The sequence below is a fragment of the Brachycentrus maculatus genome, unplaced genomic scaffold, assembly GCF_059751285.1.
Source record: "Brachycentrus maculatus isolate JH-2025_06_01 unplaced genomic scaffold, ASM5975128v1 h1tg000237l, whole genome shotgun sequence".
NCBI classification, from domain to species: domain Eukaryota; kingdom Metazoa; phylum Arthropoda; class Insecta; order Trichoptera; family Brachycentridae; genus Brachycentrus; species Brachycentrus maculatus.
Window position 1 is genome coordinate 575,969 of NW_028280988.1, and position 22,166 is coordinate 598,134.

The 22,166-nt window shown below is 31.8% G+C and overlaps 1 protein-coding gene across 22 annotated transcripts in view; it reads right to left on the reverse strand.

Annotated features, from left to right (window-relative positions):
* The window catches only part of LOC148306574 (uncharacterized), a 137,527-nt gene that overhangs the window by 91,208 nt on the left and 24,153 nt on the right, over positions 1 to 22,166 (reverse strand). For 5 of the 22 annotated variants that reach the window (XM_088264751.1, XM_088264749.1, XM_088264750.1 and 2 more), the window contains exon 1: positions 310 to 758. The exons of 15 other annotated variants lie outside the window; for them this stretch is intronic. In XM_088264751.1, coding sequence (XP_088120877.1) covers positions 310 to 363 — 54 coding nt within the window. In that variant the 5' untranslated portion in view covers positions 364 to 758. Of the gene's footprint in view, positions 1 to 309; positions 785 to 22,166 lie in introns of those variants that run through there. 2 more of the 22 variants (XM_088264746.1, XM_088264755.1) reach the window with 2 other exon arrangements.

A 22,166-nucleotide genomic window follows, 5' to 3' on the forward strand; every position in this document is an offset into this window, starting at 1 on the left:
CTAAAAAGTATACAGATACACATTGAAGATGCGATTATCAATCGATCATAGCTGTCAACGTTAGTAAATTGAAAACATCATACTGCGTACTGAATTGCTGGTAAAATCGAGCATATTTTTTTAATCGATGAAATTGCTAGTCAAGCTATTACAAAACGGGGTCATCGATAATATCAGAAAAGAAAGGCAGTCATAAAGTGATTCGGTGACTCTACAAATAAGCAAGTGGTCATTTATTACGAGTTGTATGCGGTGAGTACTACATAATAATATAAGTTTACGTCTTGTGGAATTTCGAGAGGGACTCACCATATCACAGTTGCCGCCAATTTCGTCATAAACTAGATTACTGCACTCATCCATTCCTCGATAGTGTGGGCCTACTCGCCCGGGGTACGGCAGCTGGGTCCTGCAGGTTCGTGAGACCTCCCGCCACTCTACTCCATGACCGTCACAACACCAAAATAGTTACAACAGAAGCGACGTACTGAATAGAAAAACAAACACAGATCTGGTCTCAAATTGTGGTTTTAAACGCGGTTATGATACAAGTCTGCCGAATACAATGAGGTTACTGGCGATTGTCGCGAATTACGTTCGCAGAAGTGCAGTTACTCGACGGAGTAGCTAGGTTTGGGAATTAGTTTCCGAGTGGTCCGTGAAAAGCCGTATTTAGAGGCGATTGATTGCGGATTCGCGTTGTCGGATATGGTTTTCGGTATTCGCGACGCATTTGTTATGGCTGGCTCGGAGTGACTAAGGCTGTTCGGATTGCGTAGGGGTTGCAGGCAGGAATCGATCCGACGCCCGGCGCCTGCGTCGGCGCCCCGCGCCCCTTGGCGCCACGTTCAAAGCGTCGTCAGAGGGAAGGCTGCACTTGGATTTCATCGATAAATTTCGACGGCAAACTTTAATGTACACCAACTTGGCACCGGTTCCCACTATTGCACATAAAGATAATCCGGCAAGGTCTACACTGCTTTGCAAAGTGCAGAGAGGGTAACTGACTTCAAAAAGTAATTTTCCGAGTATGTTATACAGATTCGAATTATAAAGGGATTTTGGAGTCAAGTTCTTACGGTTGATAAATACATGATATCCGTGTTGAAGTTTTTTTGCTTATTTTAGTTTTAATGATGATTAGTCATCATTTATGTAACTATCGAAGAAGTGGGCGAAAAAATGCAATAACTCAGTCTATTTTAGCAATACATTACAACAGCTTTACTTTTTTTAAGGAATTGGTGTTGATTTTTTTTAAATGCATATATAGTCCTTTAAATAACGCGGATAGATATGTTTCAAATATATTTAAGACAAATTCAACACCAAAACAAGTTATTTTGAAACATTTTTTTTTTCTTTTTTTTTGTATTTCCTTTCCTTATACGTTAATACGAATACCTGCAAGTACAAAAGTCTATTTTGTATGTTTTTAATTTGATTTTTATTATTCAATTGCATTTTGGTACATTTAGGAGTGTATTCACAAATCCTGTTAAAACTTAATTTTGTAATAAAAAGTCCATACAAAAAAAAGTTAACGCCAATCCTCACCATCTGCATCCTACCTTCATCCAATTAAAGACAATATTTTCAAGTCAAGGTTATAAGAGATTTTTTCACTCCAATATTCATTCAATATTACCCTGGACTGGTACCTGAAGCGGAGGGCTGATCACCTTTCCTTCATGTGTTAACAATAAAGATAACACTGCATATTATATGATGCAGTGCCTTATGCACCATTGGGGTGGGATTAAGATTCTTAATGCTATTAATTAAGATTCTTAATACTATTAATTGTTAATCAGTCTTGATAAACAAGCGGTTAGCTTCGAAACCGGTAGACATTATAATTAAGTTATAATAAAATATTTGTAGTGATTTTAAAACAAAGTTACATTTTAATTATAAAATGGAAAATCACTAAGTTAGTGCTTCAAATATAAATTATATTAATTAAACTTATTTAATTAAAATATTTTATAACTTTAAATATGATTTTGACTATTTTATTTAGTGCTGTGGTCTACTTATCTTACCTTAAGTTAACTACTTAGAGTACGAATAGTTATTGTTCATTAATATGTAGCTATCGTAAATGTTTAAACTAAATATGTAAAAGAAAGAAAAAAAATCTACCCATTGTTGTTAGTTCGGTAAAAGTTACGTAATTTAGAACTTTTTTATCTTCAATATTGTTTCGCTTACAAATGTTTTTGTTTTTTAATTGCAAGTACAATTGTGAGAATACTGTATGATAATATATTAATACATATAGTGTAATAAAAATGAAAGTCTTTTGAGAAACACCGCTGAACTGATTACTTATTATCATTCACAGTAAGCGGAGAAATAAGATGCCATATTAATAATTAGACTCTTTCTGTATAATATAATAATAATGGTATGTATTAAATAACTTTTATGAGTTTATTTTTTTATGTTCCGCACAAAATTGTAATTTAATATTCTTACAGAAAAAAATCTTAAGATTAATGTCGATTGTGAAAAAATATTTTTAAAAAAATCTTTCTCAAAAAATTGATATGACTTCTTCTTCAAACCCTTATCCCCACCTATTTATAGTGATTTTAAAGCAAAGTTTCATTATTATTATAAGTTTAACTAAGATTCTCTAAAACTTAAATTATATAATATACAACCAAAACATTTAGTGTCTATTATATTTTTTCGATGAACCAATGAATGTCACGAAGACAGCTGTCACTATAATTGTTTAAAATGAAATATAGAAGTGACAGATTCATGGTTGAGTGGACTATTATTCGTCATCTGAAGGTCAGGGGTTCAATTCCATTACGCTAAATGGTGTCGAAATTTTATTTTTAATAGGAATACAAAATTGAAAAACTGCACATTACACATATTTTACACCCTCTTCATCCTTCAACGTCCTAAGGACACAACTCTAAAATTTAGACTGAGCTTCACATACGGTGAAAACGATGTGGAATGCATCGCAATATATGACAAAATAGATTTGAAGAAATAGTAGTATTAACCAAATACAATTTAAATTTTAAAATGGACGGTTATGTGTGCGTAAGGAAATGTAGGACGAAAAGGATGTAGGAAAATATATATAGCACAAATAGCCATAACAATCGAGGAAATCAATAAAAGTGAAATATTCTAGTCATCCTTTAATTAAAATGAAATACTTAGTAAATACCACTATTTCTTAAAATCTACTGTGACACGTGTTTCGATGCATTCCGCGTCATTTTCAAACACCGTAAATGATGCGGAATGCATCGAAACACGTGTCACAGTAGATTTTAAGAAATAGTGGTATTTACTTAGTAAAACATTAATTAAAAATGGATGATTTTACCACAACGTGACCTACGAATCAATTAATGATAAAATGAAATAATCTAGTCAACGCTCTTATATCAAATGAAAGATCCAAGTCAATATTTTAGTGACAAACGTCCGGTTTAAAAACGTAATAACGTCTTCCGATTGAAATTCCTCAGCACCCATTGTCACCAACAATGTTGGGTACACAACGACTATTAAAATGCAAACGTATAATTATTGTTCTATCACACTCATTGTACGAGGATTATCATAATATTTAATAATCGCATTATGTAAAAATGTGAATTGTGGAGAAAAATGTAAGATTCAACAATGTATACTGCTAAACTTACCTTCTTTCCATAATCAATACAACTCTTCCCGCATCGGAATTACTGTGAAAAGTTAACGAGGCTAAAATTTTACAACATTTTGAGTGTGTCCAAATACTGAAAATCTGGGTTATCTCTAATTACAGGAGTTATTTTCATATTATTTTTTGACATCTCATCAAAGATGAAGAATAATATGGGAGTATGATTTTCATCTCACCAATAGATCGGCTGTCCAAATTTAAAACACAGTAAGGGACATTTTTTTGTAGTAGGTTTTTTTTTGCATTTTTGGACTAAGTAGAGTCTACTTAGTCCATAAATGCAAAAAAAACCTACTACAAAAAATGTCCCTTACTGTGTTTTAAATTTGGACAGCCGAGATGTCTCTAGTGAAGTTCTAGTGATTCAATAATAATGTTTCAAAATTGGTTTATATATATAGAACATTTGAATTTGAGAGAATTTTGAAAGAATTGGATTAGTGTGGTTGTAAATAATGGTTAGAATGGGTGAATGTTACACGTGTGTAAAGTGATCACTTAAACGTGACAGTCGTCAGACCAGTAAATGCCCACACTTCCATATTCTTCTTCATCTTCGATGAGATGTCAAAAAATAATATAAAATTTTACATTTTGAAATTATATTATTATAAAATATTATATTTTTCTCAGTATAGATGAGGATGGATTTGTATGTCTGGGTTTTAACAGGGCAGAGTTACCTTGATCGTCACATACACGAAGGAAAGGTGATCAACTCAGGTACCAGTCGAGGGTAATAAACATAGAATAGATATTATTATAAAAAATCACTTACATTTGTTTTCAAACTACTGGAAATCGAACATGAAACCTTAAGCATGATAGCCTAACGCTCTAACCAATACTCTATGAAGGCGAACTATTTATATACTAGTTACTATGTTAGATGCATATAAAAATATCGACCTGTGAATTAATATAATGATAATTTTTCCGCATTCATTTTTGAAACTATTTTTCTTGGTTTTAATTTTGTACATCCAAATTGTACCCTTTTCCATCATTGGTGAACGGTTCTTTAAAATGACCTACAGCGATATTTTTTCTTGCTGCAATTATGGACATGTGTTTTGCGACAACTTGTTGACTTTCTTGACTAAAAGCGAAAGCACAGCATCCTGTGTTTTCAGCTGTCGTAGCATTAAATTTTAAATTATCATCGAGTACATGTTTAATCGAAAGTTGAGATTTTTTAACTCTATAAAACGCTTTCACTAAGAAAGAAAATAACGTACCCATACAGTGTGTGTTATATGTATGTGTTATATTAAAAATAACAAAAATGCCAGAAGATTTCATTATATAATGTTTGTATGTATTATATAACATGTAATAAAGTTTAAATACAAAATGTATGCCTACATTCATGGGCTTAAAAAAAGATAAAGTATTTAACTATGTAACTTTGTTTTAAAATCACTATAAATATTTTATTATAACTTAATTATAATGTCTACCGCTTCTTGATAAAGAAGCGATTAGCTTAGAAACCGGTAGACATTATAATTAAGTTGTTATAAAATATTTATAGTGATTTTAAAACAAACTTACATTTTAATTATAAAATGGAAAATCACAAAGTTAGTGCTTCCAATTTGATTATAAAATATTTATTACTTGCGTAATGAAGGTTACGGCGAATACGATTTTTTATCGGCGAACTACACACTATTTTATGAAAGCTTGAATACAAATAATTATAACAAAGCTTCAGTTTTTCTTTCGATAAATTTACAAAAAAGAAACACAGTATTCCAATTGATTTTTTTCCTATATCTGCCATTTCTGTCCGTAAAAAAATACAAAGTTAAGAAAAAAATAAATATAAAATCTACAAAGGTAAATACATCGCGTAATGAACTATTTATAAATTTAAAAGAATAAAATTAATTAATTTAATTTTATATTAAATTTTAATTTAAGCTTCTTTAGTAATTAATAATTAAACATGAAATGTAATTTTATTGAAAAAAACATCATATTTATTATTGTTTAAATTGCGCTAAAAGACAATAAGCAATAAGAAATAATAGCGTGTTACCAACTTAACTAAATTTTAACTTTTACGAAATATATGACAAAAAAATAAAACTCTGAAGGTAGAATGGCGCAAAATTCCCATTGCGACAAAAATCTATAAAAGCACTTGTTTGTGAAGTTGTTTGCATAGTCACCGGTAAAGTCACAGGCAAATTTGATTACCATTGTCAACACACCGACCTTCAAATTCAATACTTGCTCAACATGTCGTGAGTGTCTGTTTTCGTTTGCTTTGCGACAGAGGTGTGGCAAATTTTACGCAAATAACTAAATATTTCACTAAATACACACAGTAGCTGTTTGAAGCAATGATTGATGGATTAAGCGAAGAGTTGCTCAATGATAATAAAGACAACAAGCCGGTATCTATAAAAATATATTATATCTCAAAGAAGTATGTATTCCATATATACACATACTATACTGGGATGGGTTAATGAGACATAGAGTGGGATGCTTACGAGAGAGACTGATCACACTCCTAGCTTCATTCACGTCCATACATCTAGTCATACATGCCCTCCGAATACGTAGACTTTTGACACCCCCGGATTTGCCAAGTCTTTTTTGGCCGTCTTCATTTTGTTTTCTCTCACTCCTTTCAAGAACGTCATAAATAAAAAAACTTGATTTTTCAGGAGAACGTTTTTAAAGTTTAAAAATATAACACAATGTATTAAAAATAAATATCAAGACACTTATTGAACTTTTTACTGTGCAACAGATCTTTTAAGGTAAAACCTGAAGGTTTTTTCTGCATTTGAAAAATTTCTTGTATATTTAAAAAAATAATTAAACAATACCTTTTTTTCAAAATACAAAAACAACACTTAATTAGCGGGTAAATGTAAAGTTGTATACAAATGGAGAAAAAACCTTCAGGTTTTACCTAAAAAGATCTGTTGCACAGTAAAAAGTAAAATAAGTGGCTTGATATTTATTTTTAATACATTGTGTTATATTTTTAAACTGATGCATGAATGTAGAAGAGGCAAATAATGTTTGCAAAGACAGAGTGATGTGGCGTTCGATTCTCTCTGCCTACCCCTGCGGGGAAGCGGCGTGATGGTTAGTTAGTGAGTTAAAAACGTTCTCCTGAAAACTCAGGTTTTTTGATTTATGACGTTCTTGAAAGGAGTGAGCTATATGTTGACTTCATATGAAACCTTGCTTGATCAAACATGCTGACACTCGTATCAAACATGGCTGATATCAATCATGTGTTCCTCCATTGCTTTTCCAGTTATACAAAACTGATTGGCCGATTAAAAAGTGATAAGTTTTGACACCTAAACTTATTAATGTCAATCGAAATCAATCTAGAGGACTTGTGATTTCAGCAGTGGAAAGCGACAGGTTGAATGATTTTCTCACGGCGTAATTCTGTCAACAAAATGCTGGTGTATTGCATGCTAAGTGGACACGGGAAGAGAATCACTGCGCAACAATACAGAGAAACTTTAGAATGATACTAATTTGCATATGAAAGTATGGAACAAGACAGCCGACAAGGAGATGAGATCTCGGAAAAATTAATATAACCACTCTTGCTGAATGCTGGAAAAATAACTGTATTCATAAATTTGTTACGGCATTTACCGTATGTAAAAATACATTGTATTACTGACTTCACTCCAGTGCATAGATACTTCTAGACGAGTTCAGTATTACATGATATAAATTTATAATGATATGCGGTTCCAGTTTCGCCCTTCAGGCTGAACTCTTTTCCTACTATAATTAATGATAAACTAAATATCACGTCGATCCAATGCAGTGCCCTACACACCATTTGAATACGGATAGAGACCAAAGACAAATAATACATTTATATATTTATATATATATATATATATATATATATATATATATATATATATATATATATATATATATATATATATATATATATATATATATATATATATATATATATATATATATATATATATATATATATATATATATATATATATATATATATATATATATGTATATATGGATTTTTTCTACTTTCATTAATTTAAAATTAGATTACAATACCGATATTATGAATTTATCTTACAGTATCGAAATTATTTCCCAATTGAATAAATACATAACGAGCATAACGAACTGATTTGCAATCAAACATACATGGTACGAAAAACGTGTTAATTACGATATAAAATAAAATTATTTACTGCGCAAAAACATGTGTTACTTTATATTATTTAAATGCTTATCAAATACAGATTTTATTAATTAATTAACACTTTCAAACATTATTCTAGGCCAGGGATGGCGAACCTTTCATGTCCTGAGAGCTAAAAAAAGTTATTTTCAAAATAATAATATGTCACGTGCCACATGCCTTGGAAACAAAAATTCCTCAATTTTTTGAACTTCAGATTTTTAATATAAACAAAGCATTATACACATCGATAAAAATAATTAAGTACTTATTAATAGCAAAACACAAAAAATAAATAAAAAACAAATAATAAAAATATATTATTTATTACAAAAAAAATCACCTCACGGGACTAGCACCATGCGGGAAGTATTAAACAATGCGATCTAGTTATGCATGAATGTCGTCATATCCTGTATTTCCGTCGTTTGCGAAACTATCGAAGAATTAAAAAAATACACATGGCTATTTAAATACGTTTTGATTTTTTAAACACCATTTCTAAATATTTTCTTATTTTTATTTTTTTCTCTTCATTTGCGTGCCATGCAAAATCGTCTCGCGTGCCACCTATAGCACGCGTGCCATGGGTGCGCCATGCCTGTTCTAGGCTATTGCAAATAACGGATTTACGAAAATAAACTGTAATGTCTTATTACGCCTATGAAATACATATATTTCGTAATCAGATTTCGGCACAATCTTCAACTCATGGGTGTGCCGAATCGCTTCCGCTATTTGTTAGAAAGAAAAAAGTTTTAAAAGTTATTTGACAATCGTCAGTAAGACAATAGAAACAATGAACAAAGGAACTTACGTGAGTAAACTTTATAATAGATTATATATAATTAATGTGAAACCGATCTTAAATGGGATTTACATAAGAAAAGGAACTAGACGAAAACGGGATATTATCGCTGACTTCCGTAAATTGTGCATATTATTCAATAGTAATCAGGGATCACACAATGCATTCATAAATCCTGTAAAAATACTTTTTTCGTTACAATCTAAGATATTATTTTTTGACATCTCATCAAAGATGAAGAAGAATATGGAAGTCTGGGCATTTACGGGGCTGACGACCGTCATCGGCTGGTTTAAGTGATCACTTTACACACGTGTAACATTCACCAATTCTACCCATTATTGACAACCACACTACTCAAATTCTTGGAAGTTCTTTATATATGAACCAATTTAGAAACCTTGTTCTTGAATCACTAGAACTTCACTAGAGACATCTATTGGTGAGATGTAAAGAATATAAATTATCTGGTCAAATTATAAGCTTAAATAATAAAAATGAAAATGGTATTTTCTGGCGTTTCTCATGTGTGTGATTATAATCCAGGATTTGGACCTCACATACTAATATAAGAGTTTCTGCTTAATAAAAAGCTTCTTGATCACTTAAACCAGCCGATGACGGTCGTCAGCCCCGTAAATGCCCAGACTTCCATATTCTTCTTCATCTTTGATGAAATGTCAAAAAATAATATGAAAATAACTCCTGTAATTGGAGATAATCCAGATTTTGTGAACAAGTATTTGGACACACTAAAAATGTTGTAAACAATCTAAGATGCAATGAAATTAAAACTTTAATTACATTGGCCAACAATTATTTTGTAACTGAAATTTTGATGATTGATTTGGTGTAAGTTAATCGTTCTTATTCAAAGTCTATATGGTGACACGCTTGTATCACGTCAAGTTTTGATGTCATATATTGTTTGTATGGACCCCATACGTTGAAACCGTAATAGTGGTTGGTATCTAGACATGTTTTAGCCTAAGGGATTCAAAAAAAGTATTGATAATTATGGACTATCAGTAAAAATAAATAAACTTATTAATATTGGATACGATAGCATTATATATGTATATATATATTTATACATAATTAATAAGATAAACTTTATTCAATATCAGAATTTAAAATATCCATAACTAAAAAATCTGACGTGCTACTTTTTTTGCTTTCGTTTTTTAATTCAGCTATGCGAAGTGCATTAAGATCAGGTATTTTCATGCCAGATACAAAATAAAAGTTATAAATTGTTGGCCAGTGTTATTTGTGTCTCACCTTGATATGAAACATCTATTGCTTTTATACGAAAAAATATAGAAGTCTGATTATCCCAGATCTTATGACCTAGCATTCGGCTGCCTTAAGTGATTTCTTCATAAGCTTATGTAGCGTTCACCATTCTTCCCATTACTGCAATACTTTTTAACGATGCATTTTTTCAATGTTGTTGGATTCCTTTCCCATGTTATATATTATAATTGTGATATATTATAATTTCATTATGTGATATATTATAATTTCAGCTAACGGTGGCGCTTTCAGTTAAAAAAAGCTGTGAAATTTGTGTTAAGTAATACATCAAATAACAACTAACATACGAAAGGAATCCAACAACACTGCATATAACATCTTTCAAAAATGAATCCAATATGGATGTTCAATAATGGACAGAATGGTGACCGTTACGCAAGTGTATAATGTGATCACTTAAGGCAGCTAAATGCCAGGTCGTAAACCCTAGGATGTTCAGACTTCCAGCTTCTTTCGTATAAAAACGATATAATATTGGTATTTCATTCATAGGGTAAGGAATCCAGTGACTGATATGATGATTCGAACCCTTATCCGCACCGCAATGGTGCATAGGGCACTGCATCATATAAACGCAGTGTTATCTTGATCGTCAACACACGAAGGAAAGGTGGATCAGCCCTCCACTTCAGGTATTAGTCCAGGGTAATATTAAATAAATATTAAAGTGAAAAAATCACTTATATTTATCAGACCCCCCTCTGGGAATCGAACCCGGGACCTCCACAACGGTAGCCGAGCGTGCTGACCATTACACTACGGAGGCGGACAAAAATATTATGAATAATTAATATAAAAATTCATAAATATTCATTCGACGATATAATAATAGTCCTTCTATGAGCTGTTCTTTTTTCGTAAATACATAAATATTATACCAAAAAATAATTGGGAATTTTACAAAGGTAATTATCGCATTCATAAACCCTGTACAAGTGTTTTACAATATGAAAGGTAAAGAAAATAAAATTATGCAATTATTAGCTTTTTTGTGAGAATTTTTCAGTTTTATACATTCGTGAGAGCTTCCGCATATCTGAATTGTTGAACACGGACGATCCATTACGATAGCGACTAGAGACTGTTCTCAGTGTTAAGATTGATTAAATAATTGTTCAATTAATTCTGAAGATTATATTTATACTCGTATTATAAATACAGGATGGCGCAAAATTAATCGCTCTATAGAAAGATGTTATAATTTTTGCAAATGGCGTTGTACGTCATATTTTTTTATATTTCATATTTGATATTTGTGAACAAGATAGCTGCAGAATATACAAACAAATTGATAATACGGGCACAAATGTGTATTTAAATTTCGCTCACTCCTTTCAAGAACGTCATAAATAAAAAAAACTTGATTTTTCAGGAGAGCGTTTTTAAAGTTTAAAAATATATTAAAAATTAATTCATGTTTTCAGGCGTCTCTTAGTATGTTAAATATTTTGGGAAGTATTTTGCATACATTTGAAATAAGGGTCTCTGCTAAGTAAAAACGTTACTCTACTCAGCTTCAGTAGCTCAGATATCGCTCACTCCTTTCAAGAACGTCATAAACCAAAAAACTTGATTTTTCAGGAGAACGTTTTTAAAGTTTAAAAATATAATACAATGTATTAAAAATATATATCAAGCCACTTATTGAACTTTTTACTGTGCAACAGATCTTCTTAGGTAAAACTTGAAGGTTTTTTCTCCATTTGAAAAATATTTAGTACGTTTAAAACAATAAATAAACAATACATTTCTTTAAAATTGCAAAAACAACACTTTTTTACCTGTAGCGGGTAAATATTAAGTTAAAAATATGCCTTTTTTGTTGGGATATAGTACATTTTCTGGGCATTCTGAAAACATGCACAATTGAAAATTGACGATTTTTGATTTATGACGTTCTAGAAAGGAGTGAGCGATTTGTGCCCGTTTGTTGTGTCAAAAACAGTTGTCAACAGCTGTGCCAAAAAATGACGGATATCATCCTTTCCACTTAGCAAAAAAATATAAAGGTTAAAGATTTAAGATTTCCATCACTCTTTTTTGGTGCATAGGGTACTGTGTCATATAAACGCAGTGTTATCTTGATCGTTTACACATGAAGGAAAAGTGATCACCTTCAGGTACCAGTCCATAGTAATATTGAATAAATATTACAGTGAAAAAATCGCTTATATTAATTTTACCCCCCTTGGGAATCGAACCCGGGACCTCCAGAACGGTAGCCGAGCGTGCTGACCATTACTCTACGATTTTATTATTAAGAAATAAAGTAAGTATTAATAAAAAGTTACTCAAAACCAAAATTATTTATTTATTTTGCGCGGCCTTGAATTAAAAAAAATAATAAAAAATGTTAAAGGCCAAATAAAGATTTCTATCACTCAAAATCTTTTTATTTTATTATTTTGTAAACAAATTATTCAAAAACAAAATTAGATTATGATTTTGCGCCATCTTAAATTTGTTTGTATACATCAGCTGTCTAGTTCACAAATGTCAAATATTATTGATGTACGCCTTTTGCAAAAATTATAACGTCTTCCGATACAGTGATTAATTTTGTGCCACCCTGTATATATTATAAATACTAACGTAAAGTGGTTGATCGTGGGAAAATAAGGTATACGCATTTAAGAAAAGGGTATTGTTATAGGCCTATCACCATTGTATTAATATTATCCCATGCCCTTTGTAATCCCATAGATTATTTACCATTAAATACTTGAGAGTTTTCTTCATACATTAATTAGAAAACTATATTGCTGACAGCGTGTTTTAATTTCTAAATCTTACAACTACTTTCCTTCGTTGCATATAGATAAGTATATTTAGCTACTCTATACGATGATCCGCCTCCGTAGAGCAGTGGTTAGCACGTTTGGCTACCGCGTTCGATTCCTAGAGGGTTAAAATATAAAAGTTCTCTTACTCTAATACTTATTTAATATGACCATGGACTGGTGCCAAAAGCGCAACTCTGATAGCTTTCAGTAATGTATTTGACGATCAAGATAACACTGTTTATATACGATGCACTGCCTTATGGACCATTGGGTATGCGTAGGGGTTAAAATAAGAAGTTCAATGATCCAGATCTGATACGAGGAACTATCCATATACGAGTTCCTAGGGCCATCTGTTGATACATTGATACTTTATGAATATAATTCCTTACTGATGAAATCCAGTATTTATGTGTAAAATTTGGGCATCCTAAAAAGATTAAAAAATATAAGTGTATTTTTTAAATAATATTTATTCAATGTACACTGTACTAGAAACCTGAAACGCAGAAATAATCATCATGACTTCATCTAATTAACAATCAAGGTAATTATACAACCATCTTTTGCAGTGCCCTATGCACCATTAGGTGGAAATAAGGATTTAAAAGAGTTTCCCGGTAAAGGCAGATACTTCTGTGTTATATAATTGTTTGGAATTTTTACAATGTATCTACTTTGAAAATGATGGCAAAATGTCGGTAAATGTAACATCACATTGTTCTATTCGGAAATAAACGAATACCCATATTATTTTTTTATCGTAACAATAACTTCCTAGTATGTATGTAGATAAAAAAGAGTTTAAAATGCCAAAGCCGTTAGAAATAGAAGTCCCGGAGTTAATTTTATCGACACTTACTTATTTATCTACATAAGCGTTCATAATACCCCCTGCAGAAGAGAGTAATGCCTCGCGTAAAGAACGTCTCGCACAACGAACTTTTTGTTCATTACGCGACTCATCAGAAACCTTGCTATACAACGGACTCTGAGTACTTTTAGTCCAGCAATATGATGAAGTTCAAAGCCAAGCTTCGCGTGAAAACGAAAAGTAGCAATCAAATCAACCAATCTCAACTACTGGCATCAAGGACATTCTCGTCGAATGAGGTGAGGTTCATGAGTTTACCAACACTCCCTTTCCAAACTTATCTGAGGCCAACAGGATCAATGATCTGTACAACAACACCCTCTCCCGTTATTTCCAACAGGTGTTGAAGAAGAAGAAGATATAGACAGCCGTGGAAAGGTTTTTCAAGAAGCCAGCAATTAAGAATAAAAAGATAGAATAAAAAAATATTTAACTGTGCAAACCTCGGTAGACTCTTCCAAATTCGAGTCTTACTAAATAATAACTTTCGAAGTTTGTTTGTTTCTCCCTCTTTTTTTCTTATTTATATCTTCTTTTATATAGAAGATGCCTATATCTACCAGTGGAGAAAAGAAAGCTGAAGAAGAAGAAAGAAGATCTTTTTTAAGTTACAGTACCATATTTTATGCTACACAAAGAATTATTTTTGTTTTGAACATGTTTTGTTACGGGAAAACACGTTTCACATAACGAACTTACTCCTGGAACGAATTAAATACGTTATGCGAGGGATTACTGTAGCTCCCAATAACCGTTTTAAGTGAGTTTTTCAACATACCTTCATAAATCGATAAACTTATATTATTTGCTAATCGCAAATTCTAACGGATTTTTTAGCTACTTACAATCTACAATCAAATAATTTTCTAAGGCCTATTGCAAAATGTACGCTTTGCCTTCAGCCACACTGTAATCTCAGCATTACATCGAACAATTCCTGTGCCCATATTCTTGCCGCTGTGATTCGGGGTCGTTGACATGACATAATATCTTTTATTTTCCTTTTTATGCAATATAAATACAGTATTTACGAGTTGGCGTATAAAATTACCGGACGTCGAGTCAGTAACCATAGCTTAGTAGGTAAGTGGCGAGTTGAAGGGAGGACTTGCGGTTCAAAACATGCTACTGATCTCTTAGATTATATGCTCATTTGAATAATTTTACTCTCGAGGTAATATTTCTTAATATTCCATCCATTTTACCCATTGTTTTTTACTTGACTTAAAACAGGTAATTTTATTTTTAATTAGACACATTTTAACCCAAAAAAAATTATCGCACGGATCACAGATATCCATTTTTAATTTAAGTTTTACTCGGTAAATATATACAACACACAATAGATTTTAAGAAAAAGTGGTATTTAACATTGCATTTCACACAGCAGCATATTTTTCATACCTGATTTGAGGGCCGTACGATTTTTTAAAGAAAAAACCTTTCTTCAGTTGTGTGTAATCATACCCATATAAAGAAAGTAGAAATATATTTGATATGTGTTCTTTTTATCTCAAAATCTTTAAATCTGTAATTTCATTAATTAATTCCTGTGTACTTGTTACTTTGTGGTAAAATCTATCAATTTTTAATTTAAGTTTTACTTGGTAAATACCATACTCTGTTTGAAATGCATCGAAACATGTCCCCTTGTGTCATTATTTTTACATAAAAATACTACGCTTTATTATTAAGTTGTGAAATATGACGTATATATTCGTGATTAATTGAATGAGATAATACAATGTACACAATTTATTTATTATGAGTACATAAAAAAGATAGATTATTAAAGTGGGTACGAATATAACGTATAAGATATTTCTGTTTTAATTGTTAAATGAAACACAGATTTTTTGAGTCCACTAAGTTGTATTATGATGTTTAAAAACACAAAAAATTTATATTGTGATAGCTGTTTTGTCTAGTTATGGCATTTTCAAACATTCGTTCGAAATTGCCATAACAAGGTGAAACAATTGTCACAATATTGATTTTTATGTGTTTTTTAACACATAGTAGACTCCAACTTAGTAGACTCAAAAAATCTGTGTTTGATTTAAAAATTAATACCTAAATTAAAACGGAGTTCTACAAATTAAACGCCTAATCAATACATACGTATTAGACAGATAGCCATAATATCCTTCGCTCTCTTCATAATTCATAATATTATTATTTATATCCTATATATTATTGTCCGCCTCCGTAGTGTAATGGTCAGCACGCTCGCCTACTATACTGGAGGTCCCGGGTTCAATTCCCAGGGGGGGGGGTCACATAAATATTAGTGATTTTTTTCACTGTAATATTTATTCAATATAACCCTGGACTGGTACCTGAAGCGGAGGGCTGATCACCTTTCCTTCATGTGTTAATGATCAAGATAACACTGCGTTATATGATGCAGCGCCCTATGCACCATAGGGTGCGGATAAGGGTTGAATATATTATTATTTATATTATTTGTTGATTCGGCATTAACTTCGTGGAATAACATGATTATTTTATTGAAATTAAACACTTGAATAATCCACTTTATCGAGTTTTATTTTTATTTACGACTAGTTTCGAAAACGACAATTGTTTTCATCTTCTGGTACAAATTAAAACTAATAATTAATTAATTAGTTTTAATTTGTACCAGAAGATGAAAACAATTGTCGTTTTCGAAACTAGCCGTAAATAAAAATAAAACTCGATAAAGTGGATTATTCAAGTGTTTTGAATATTGAAAGCATTAACTTTGTGGATCATATTGATATATTATTTCGAGAAATAAAAATACTTTGTGTTCTGATCCACTCACATTTTTATTAACCAACTAGTTTCGGCAACAACCTGTTGCCCTCTTCAGGGTTACATTTATTACTAGTAATAAATGTAGTAATAAATGTAACCCTGTAAACACAAAGTATTTTTATTTCTCGAAATAATAGATTATTCAAGTGTTTAATTTTAATAAAATTATTTTTATATATTGTTCGAGTGGCTATTGCAATAGAAATGTGTGCGGCGAATTCCAATAGCAGTAGGTACCCTTACGATGATCATTGAATCGTCTACACAATTTCTGCAACACCAAGAGAATGCCATTCGAAGGTTATAATCGTGATCAGCGGTACTTTTATGCTCAGAAGAATATTCGCTTCTTTATTTCCGGTAAAATTTCATCTTATAGTACCTAACGTAGCATAGCTAGGTTAGATTTTATAACCTTTATAAACAAGACAAAATAAGGCACAAGCAATCATGGTAGGTACATTAGAAAACTAGATTAAAAAAATACTACATATTGACATCTCAAAACTAGACCTTTAAAAAACTAACATTAACATTTTAATTTGTATATAGATGATCTCATAGGCAATAAATAGATATTTCTTTTCTTGTTCGCTCCCTAGGTGGAGCATATGGCCAACACGAGTCGTCTCCAAGTCACTCTGTCACGCGCCATCTCCTTGGCTTCCTCCCAGGTCAGTCCGGCGTCTCGAAGTTCCGCTGAGTATAGTCGGTGAATGGTCGTCAGCGGCCTTCCGGGGCGCCGGAATCCTCGGGGTTGGAAGAAAAGACATGAGGGGTTGATGCCCTCAGGTGGCATTCTAAGGACATGTCCCAACCATGTCCACCTTCTCCTCTTTAGGACTTCCAGTATGAGGGGCTGTTGAGTTCTTCTCCTCACATCGTCATTCCTAACGAAGTCATACCACTTTATACCCAGTATTCGCCTCAGGCATCTATTTTCAAAACTTGCTAGTTTCTTGCTTTGAGCTTTGGTGAGGTGCCACGACTCACATCCGTACAGCAACACTGTTAGGATACAGGCGTTAAAGAGACGACACTTGGTTTTTGTCGAGTAAAGCAGTGAGTCCCAGACATTGCGCATTTTATTGAATATAGCTCCTGCCGTTCCGAGCCGTACATTCAGTTCCTTCTGGACACTACCATCCTCCACCATGAGTGTTCCAAGGTATCTGAAGGTGTCGACTCGAACGAGCGCTCGTCCCTCACAGGTAAGATGTTGATCTCGGTCCAGACAGGCTGAGTTGCACATGAGATTGGTCTTTTTGGCATTCACTCTTAGGCCTAACCGAGCGGAGTTTATTTGGAGGGAGTCAATTATATCTTGCAGGGCTCCGATCGATGTATCTATTAGAACTGCATCGTCCGCATATTCTAAATCGCATAATTAGATTCTAAATCGCATAATTAAATAGATACAGCACCATAATAATAATTTAAATCTAAAAATGTCGTGTATAAATACGTTATTTTTAATTTCATTAGTTGATTCGTCAGGCACACTGAGGTCAAATCTATCGATTTTAATTTAAGTTTTACTTAGTAAATACCACTTTTTCTTAAAATCAATTATGACACGTGTTACGATGCATTCCGCATCATAAAAAATGCTATTTTTAATTTTTTTTTGACCTCTCAATATAGATGAAGAAGAATATGGAAGTCTGGGTATTTACAGGGCTTACGTTTCGTCAAAGGCTGGTTAAGTGATCGTTTTTCATAGTGCAACATTCACCATTCTACCCATGATTTATAAGTATAATACAATACTCAAATTCCATATTCTTCTTCATCTATGTTGAGATATTAACATATATGAAGAAAACAAAAAAATAATGAAATTGTGACTAAAAAACCAAACTAAACTAAAACTACTGTTTTTTTCATAAAAAATAGAATTAGAGTTAAAATTAGAGACCCAATGAAGAAAAAAAAGGAAAGGAAAATAACTGTTTTACAAAAAAATGTTTTATTAAACAAATAACTTGTTGCTTCGTACATAAAATAATCTTTGTTTAAGTATATTAATAAAATATGTTGCCCGAAGGAATTATTTATCTTAACATTTTTTCCACTTTCGGGGAGTATTCATTTGTTATCTTTTGAGATAAATCGTCTTATCTATTTTTTTTCTTTTTAAACAAAGTTAAAAGATAATAATGCTCCGTAAGAGGAAATCTGTAAAAGAAGATAAAATAAAACTCGTAGGAAGATGATGTCTAGGTATTTCGTACAAAGAAGGTAACGAACGAATTATAATGCATTGTAGAAGTTAAATTGGATGTAAGAAAGTACCTTCGGGAATTTAAAAGATGGAGGTCATTACTTTTTACAGCATAAGTTAATTATGAATCTATTCAAAGTGTTTCTTAGTAATATCTCACCATGACTAGCACTAAACAGCAAAGTGTGAAACCTTTCTGTACTCGAAATATCTCGATAAGATTAGATTAGATGACCATAGACTATTAAAAAAGCAAAAAAAAATGTTTTTTAAAGCAAATAAAAAAATTACTAATTTACATACATTACAATATAAGTATGCAATGTTAACATATTTTACATTTATTTCATTTGTTTTTTTTGTCTCATTAAAATATTAGATTGCAAAACTAATTACTGTACATACTAACTTTGCATCGTTCATATTTTTCGATTATTTAAATTGAATTTTACTAAATTACAGTTGTACTTTGTATTTTACTATCTTGAATTTTTTAAATAAATTTTATAATGTTTGCATCTGTATACTACATCAACTTCATATGTTCTTATTCGTATTCATACATTTTTCCATATTTTCTTAAACTATATCTTAAATACAAATACATAACATTATAAAATTTATGAAGAAATACAGTAAAAGTAAATTTTAAATTATTGGCCACAGCGGTGAATAAACAAATAAATAAATATTTTAACTTATGTACAAGTACTATCTACCCACTGATTTCAAACGGCTGTATAAAGTTCAAACTTTGACTAGTATATAACTTATCTGTTTTTGATTGGTCGGAAGATATTGCTTCTTAGCAGTAAGCCCGCCAATTTACATACTCTGACAAAAAGTTAAAATAAATAAAATATTATGAAAACTCATCCCATTCATTACTAAATCGAGTTCTAGTAAATAAACGATAAAAGGTGCAAAAATACACAGATCACTAGCGTATTATTTTATATTTTTTGATGTATGATCACTTTACTTCTTATTTTTTTAAATAATCATTTATTTTTTTTCATTCAGCTTTTAAATCGTTAGCAAAGTTGGCGATCTAAATTATCAACAGTAAGTTATTATTTTTCAATAATAAGTTAGTTATTTCAAAATAAAAAGTCGTTATATTTTGTTCGCCTTATTCAGTTTTCGCCCGTCTCTTGTGAATCAATTAATGACGAATATAGAAGTTTATTACATGCCCAATTCTATATTTTTGTTACAGTGTCATTAGCGTTTCCATGGTTGGCTTTAAATTTAACTTTCAACAGAAGCACCACGTTTTGAAATACCACTGTACGTACTGCTTGTTTCGCTAATGATGTTTACTTTTAAAAGTAAAGTTGACGTCGAGGATCGGGCATGAAAGTAATAACGACACCGACACGGTTTGTGAGGTCGAAATCACGAGAATAATAAAGATCATACAGATTGGAAGCGAAGAAAATTCTAGGGTTACAATAGTATCTCCACGACGTGCACAGATCTAGAAGATTATAACGGCGGCGATTACTCCACTTGAAGATGTTTGATAAAGACCAGGGGAACATATTCGAAAGGCGATGGGAAGGTTTTTAATAACAGACAGCTCAAAAACAAAAGACTTCTTTGATAGAGCCATTTCTCCAGTATTACCCATTGTTTGTTTATCTCGGACAATTCACATCGACGGACTTATCGGAAATTAAATAACATATCATTTTTTTATGATTTCATGCATCGCGTAGCAAGACTCAAGTGGCAATGGGCGGGACATGTTGCAAGACAGGACCTCACAAGGAGCACCCCATTTTTTTTAATGGAGACCTTGGGATAAGAGGCGTCTGACGACTTCAAAAATGATGGTCACTTTGAGGGGTGAAAATTGACTGCAAACACCAACAGACCGAGAAAAATGGAAGGATACGGAAGAGGCCTATATACAGCAGTGGAAGAGAGAAGGCTAAAGAAGAAGACGATCATTTTTTACGCCAAAATGAGAACGCTGGAACAAAGAAATTAAGTTTCACTTATCCAGACGCTCGCCTTCTATGATCGTTTGGAATACACGAATGGTGAAACTCAACTTACTATTATACTTAGAAAGATTTAGTATTATCTTCAAGACAGAACCAGGTTAAGTATCAATTTGTATCCAAGACGAAGTATTCAATTCTGTTAAGGTCAGAAGTTACCGAGTGATTGAGCAGTACATTCTCAGAGTCAAAGAAACAGTTAGACATTGGATGCAGTAGAAATAGGCACACGGAACCAATCTCGTTAATAAATAGCATTTTTTCATTTCCATAGAACTGACAATATGAAGTAAGAAAAATGAGATTCGGTGTGAAATTGCTATTTCAAAGGTAGACGCATTAACACTATTAGGAAATACGTAAATTCTATTCAATATTTGTAGGGTGCGAAATATTGACTGAAAAGAATGGGACACGGTAAGGTGAAATTACTATGTTACTCAATAATATCGAATCTTATGCGTCAATTCGATTCTCATAGCTCCGAACTTTTTCGTTTTCATATTTTTCTTCAATTACAGAATGTTGGCCGCTATATAGGAGTATCTTGAACAGTTCTTTGCCACGGCAATGAGATGATTATCACTTTGTAACCCGGACTATTCCCTTGTATTGGAGAGTCAGGACTCTTTCCTATTATTCTGGAGACAAGTAGGTAACGATCATATCCATGTAATCGACTATCAAGTTTTTTCCACTTTTATTTTATTTGACTGGTGACCGGATTTCGCCTTTACCCGCATCACCAGTCAGATGATATTGGTAACGATGAAACCATCTATCACACACCGGTCAAAATATAAAAAAAGTGGGAAAAAAGTATATGATTGTTTTATTACATAATATTGATTGAAAATAAAATTCAAAGTACAAAAAAAGTTAAAATAATTCGGTTGAGATCTTGCATACTTTATGAACAAAGATTTCTGCTACATGAAAGCTTTATCAAATCAACCATAGATGCTTTCGGGAACTCAAATATGAAGCAAATTGAAAAACAGTATTTACTTTTCGTCTTTATCTTTTTCTGGGTGCGTATGATGTTAAAATATATTTAAACAAAATAATAACTTAAAAGTTTGTAAAAAGAACTGCACCGACAAGACACATAAGGTGGCTTGATGAGTGTCTGCAAAAAATAATATATTAATTTTGCTAATGAATGTATACTTGTATATATTATATATGTTTATATATTTAACAAGTAAATTAAATTTTACAAAAAACGACTTGAAATGTATGACACATATATGTATTAATACCAAATTTTTAAGTAGTGTTATTAATCATGGGTAGAATGTTGAATGTTACACGGATATAAAATTATCAATTAACCAGATCATAACAGATAATAAGCGCTGTAAATACCCAGACTTCCATATTCATCTTTAAATTTGTTGAGATGTCGATTTTTTTTAAATATCTTC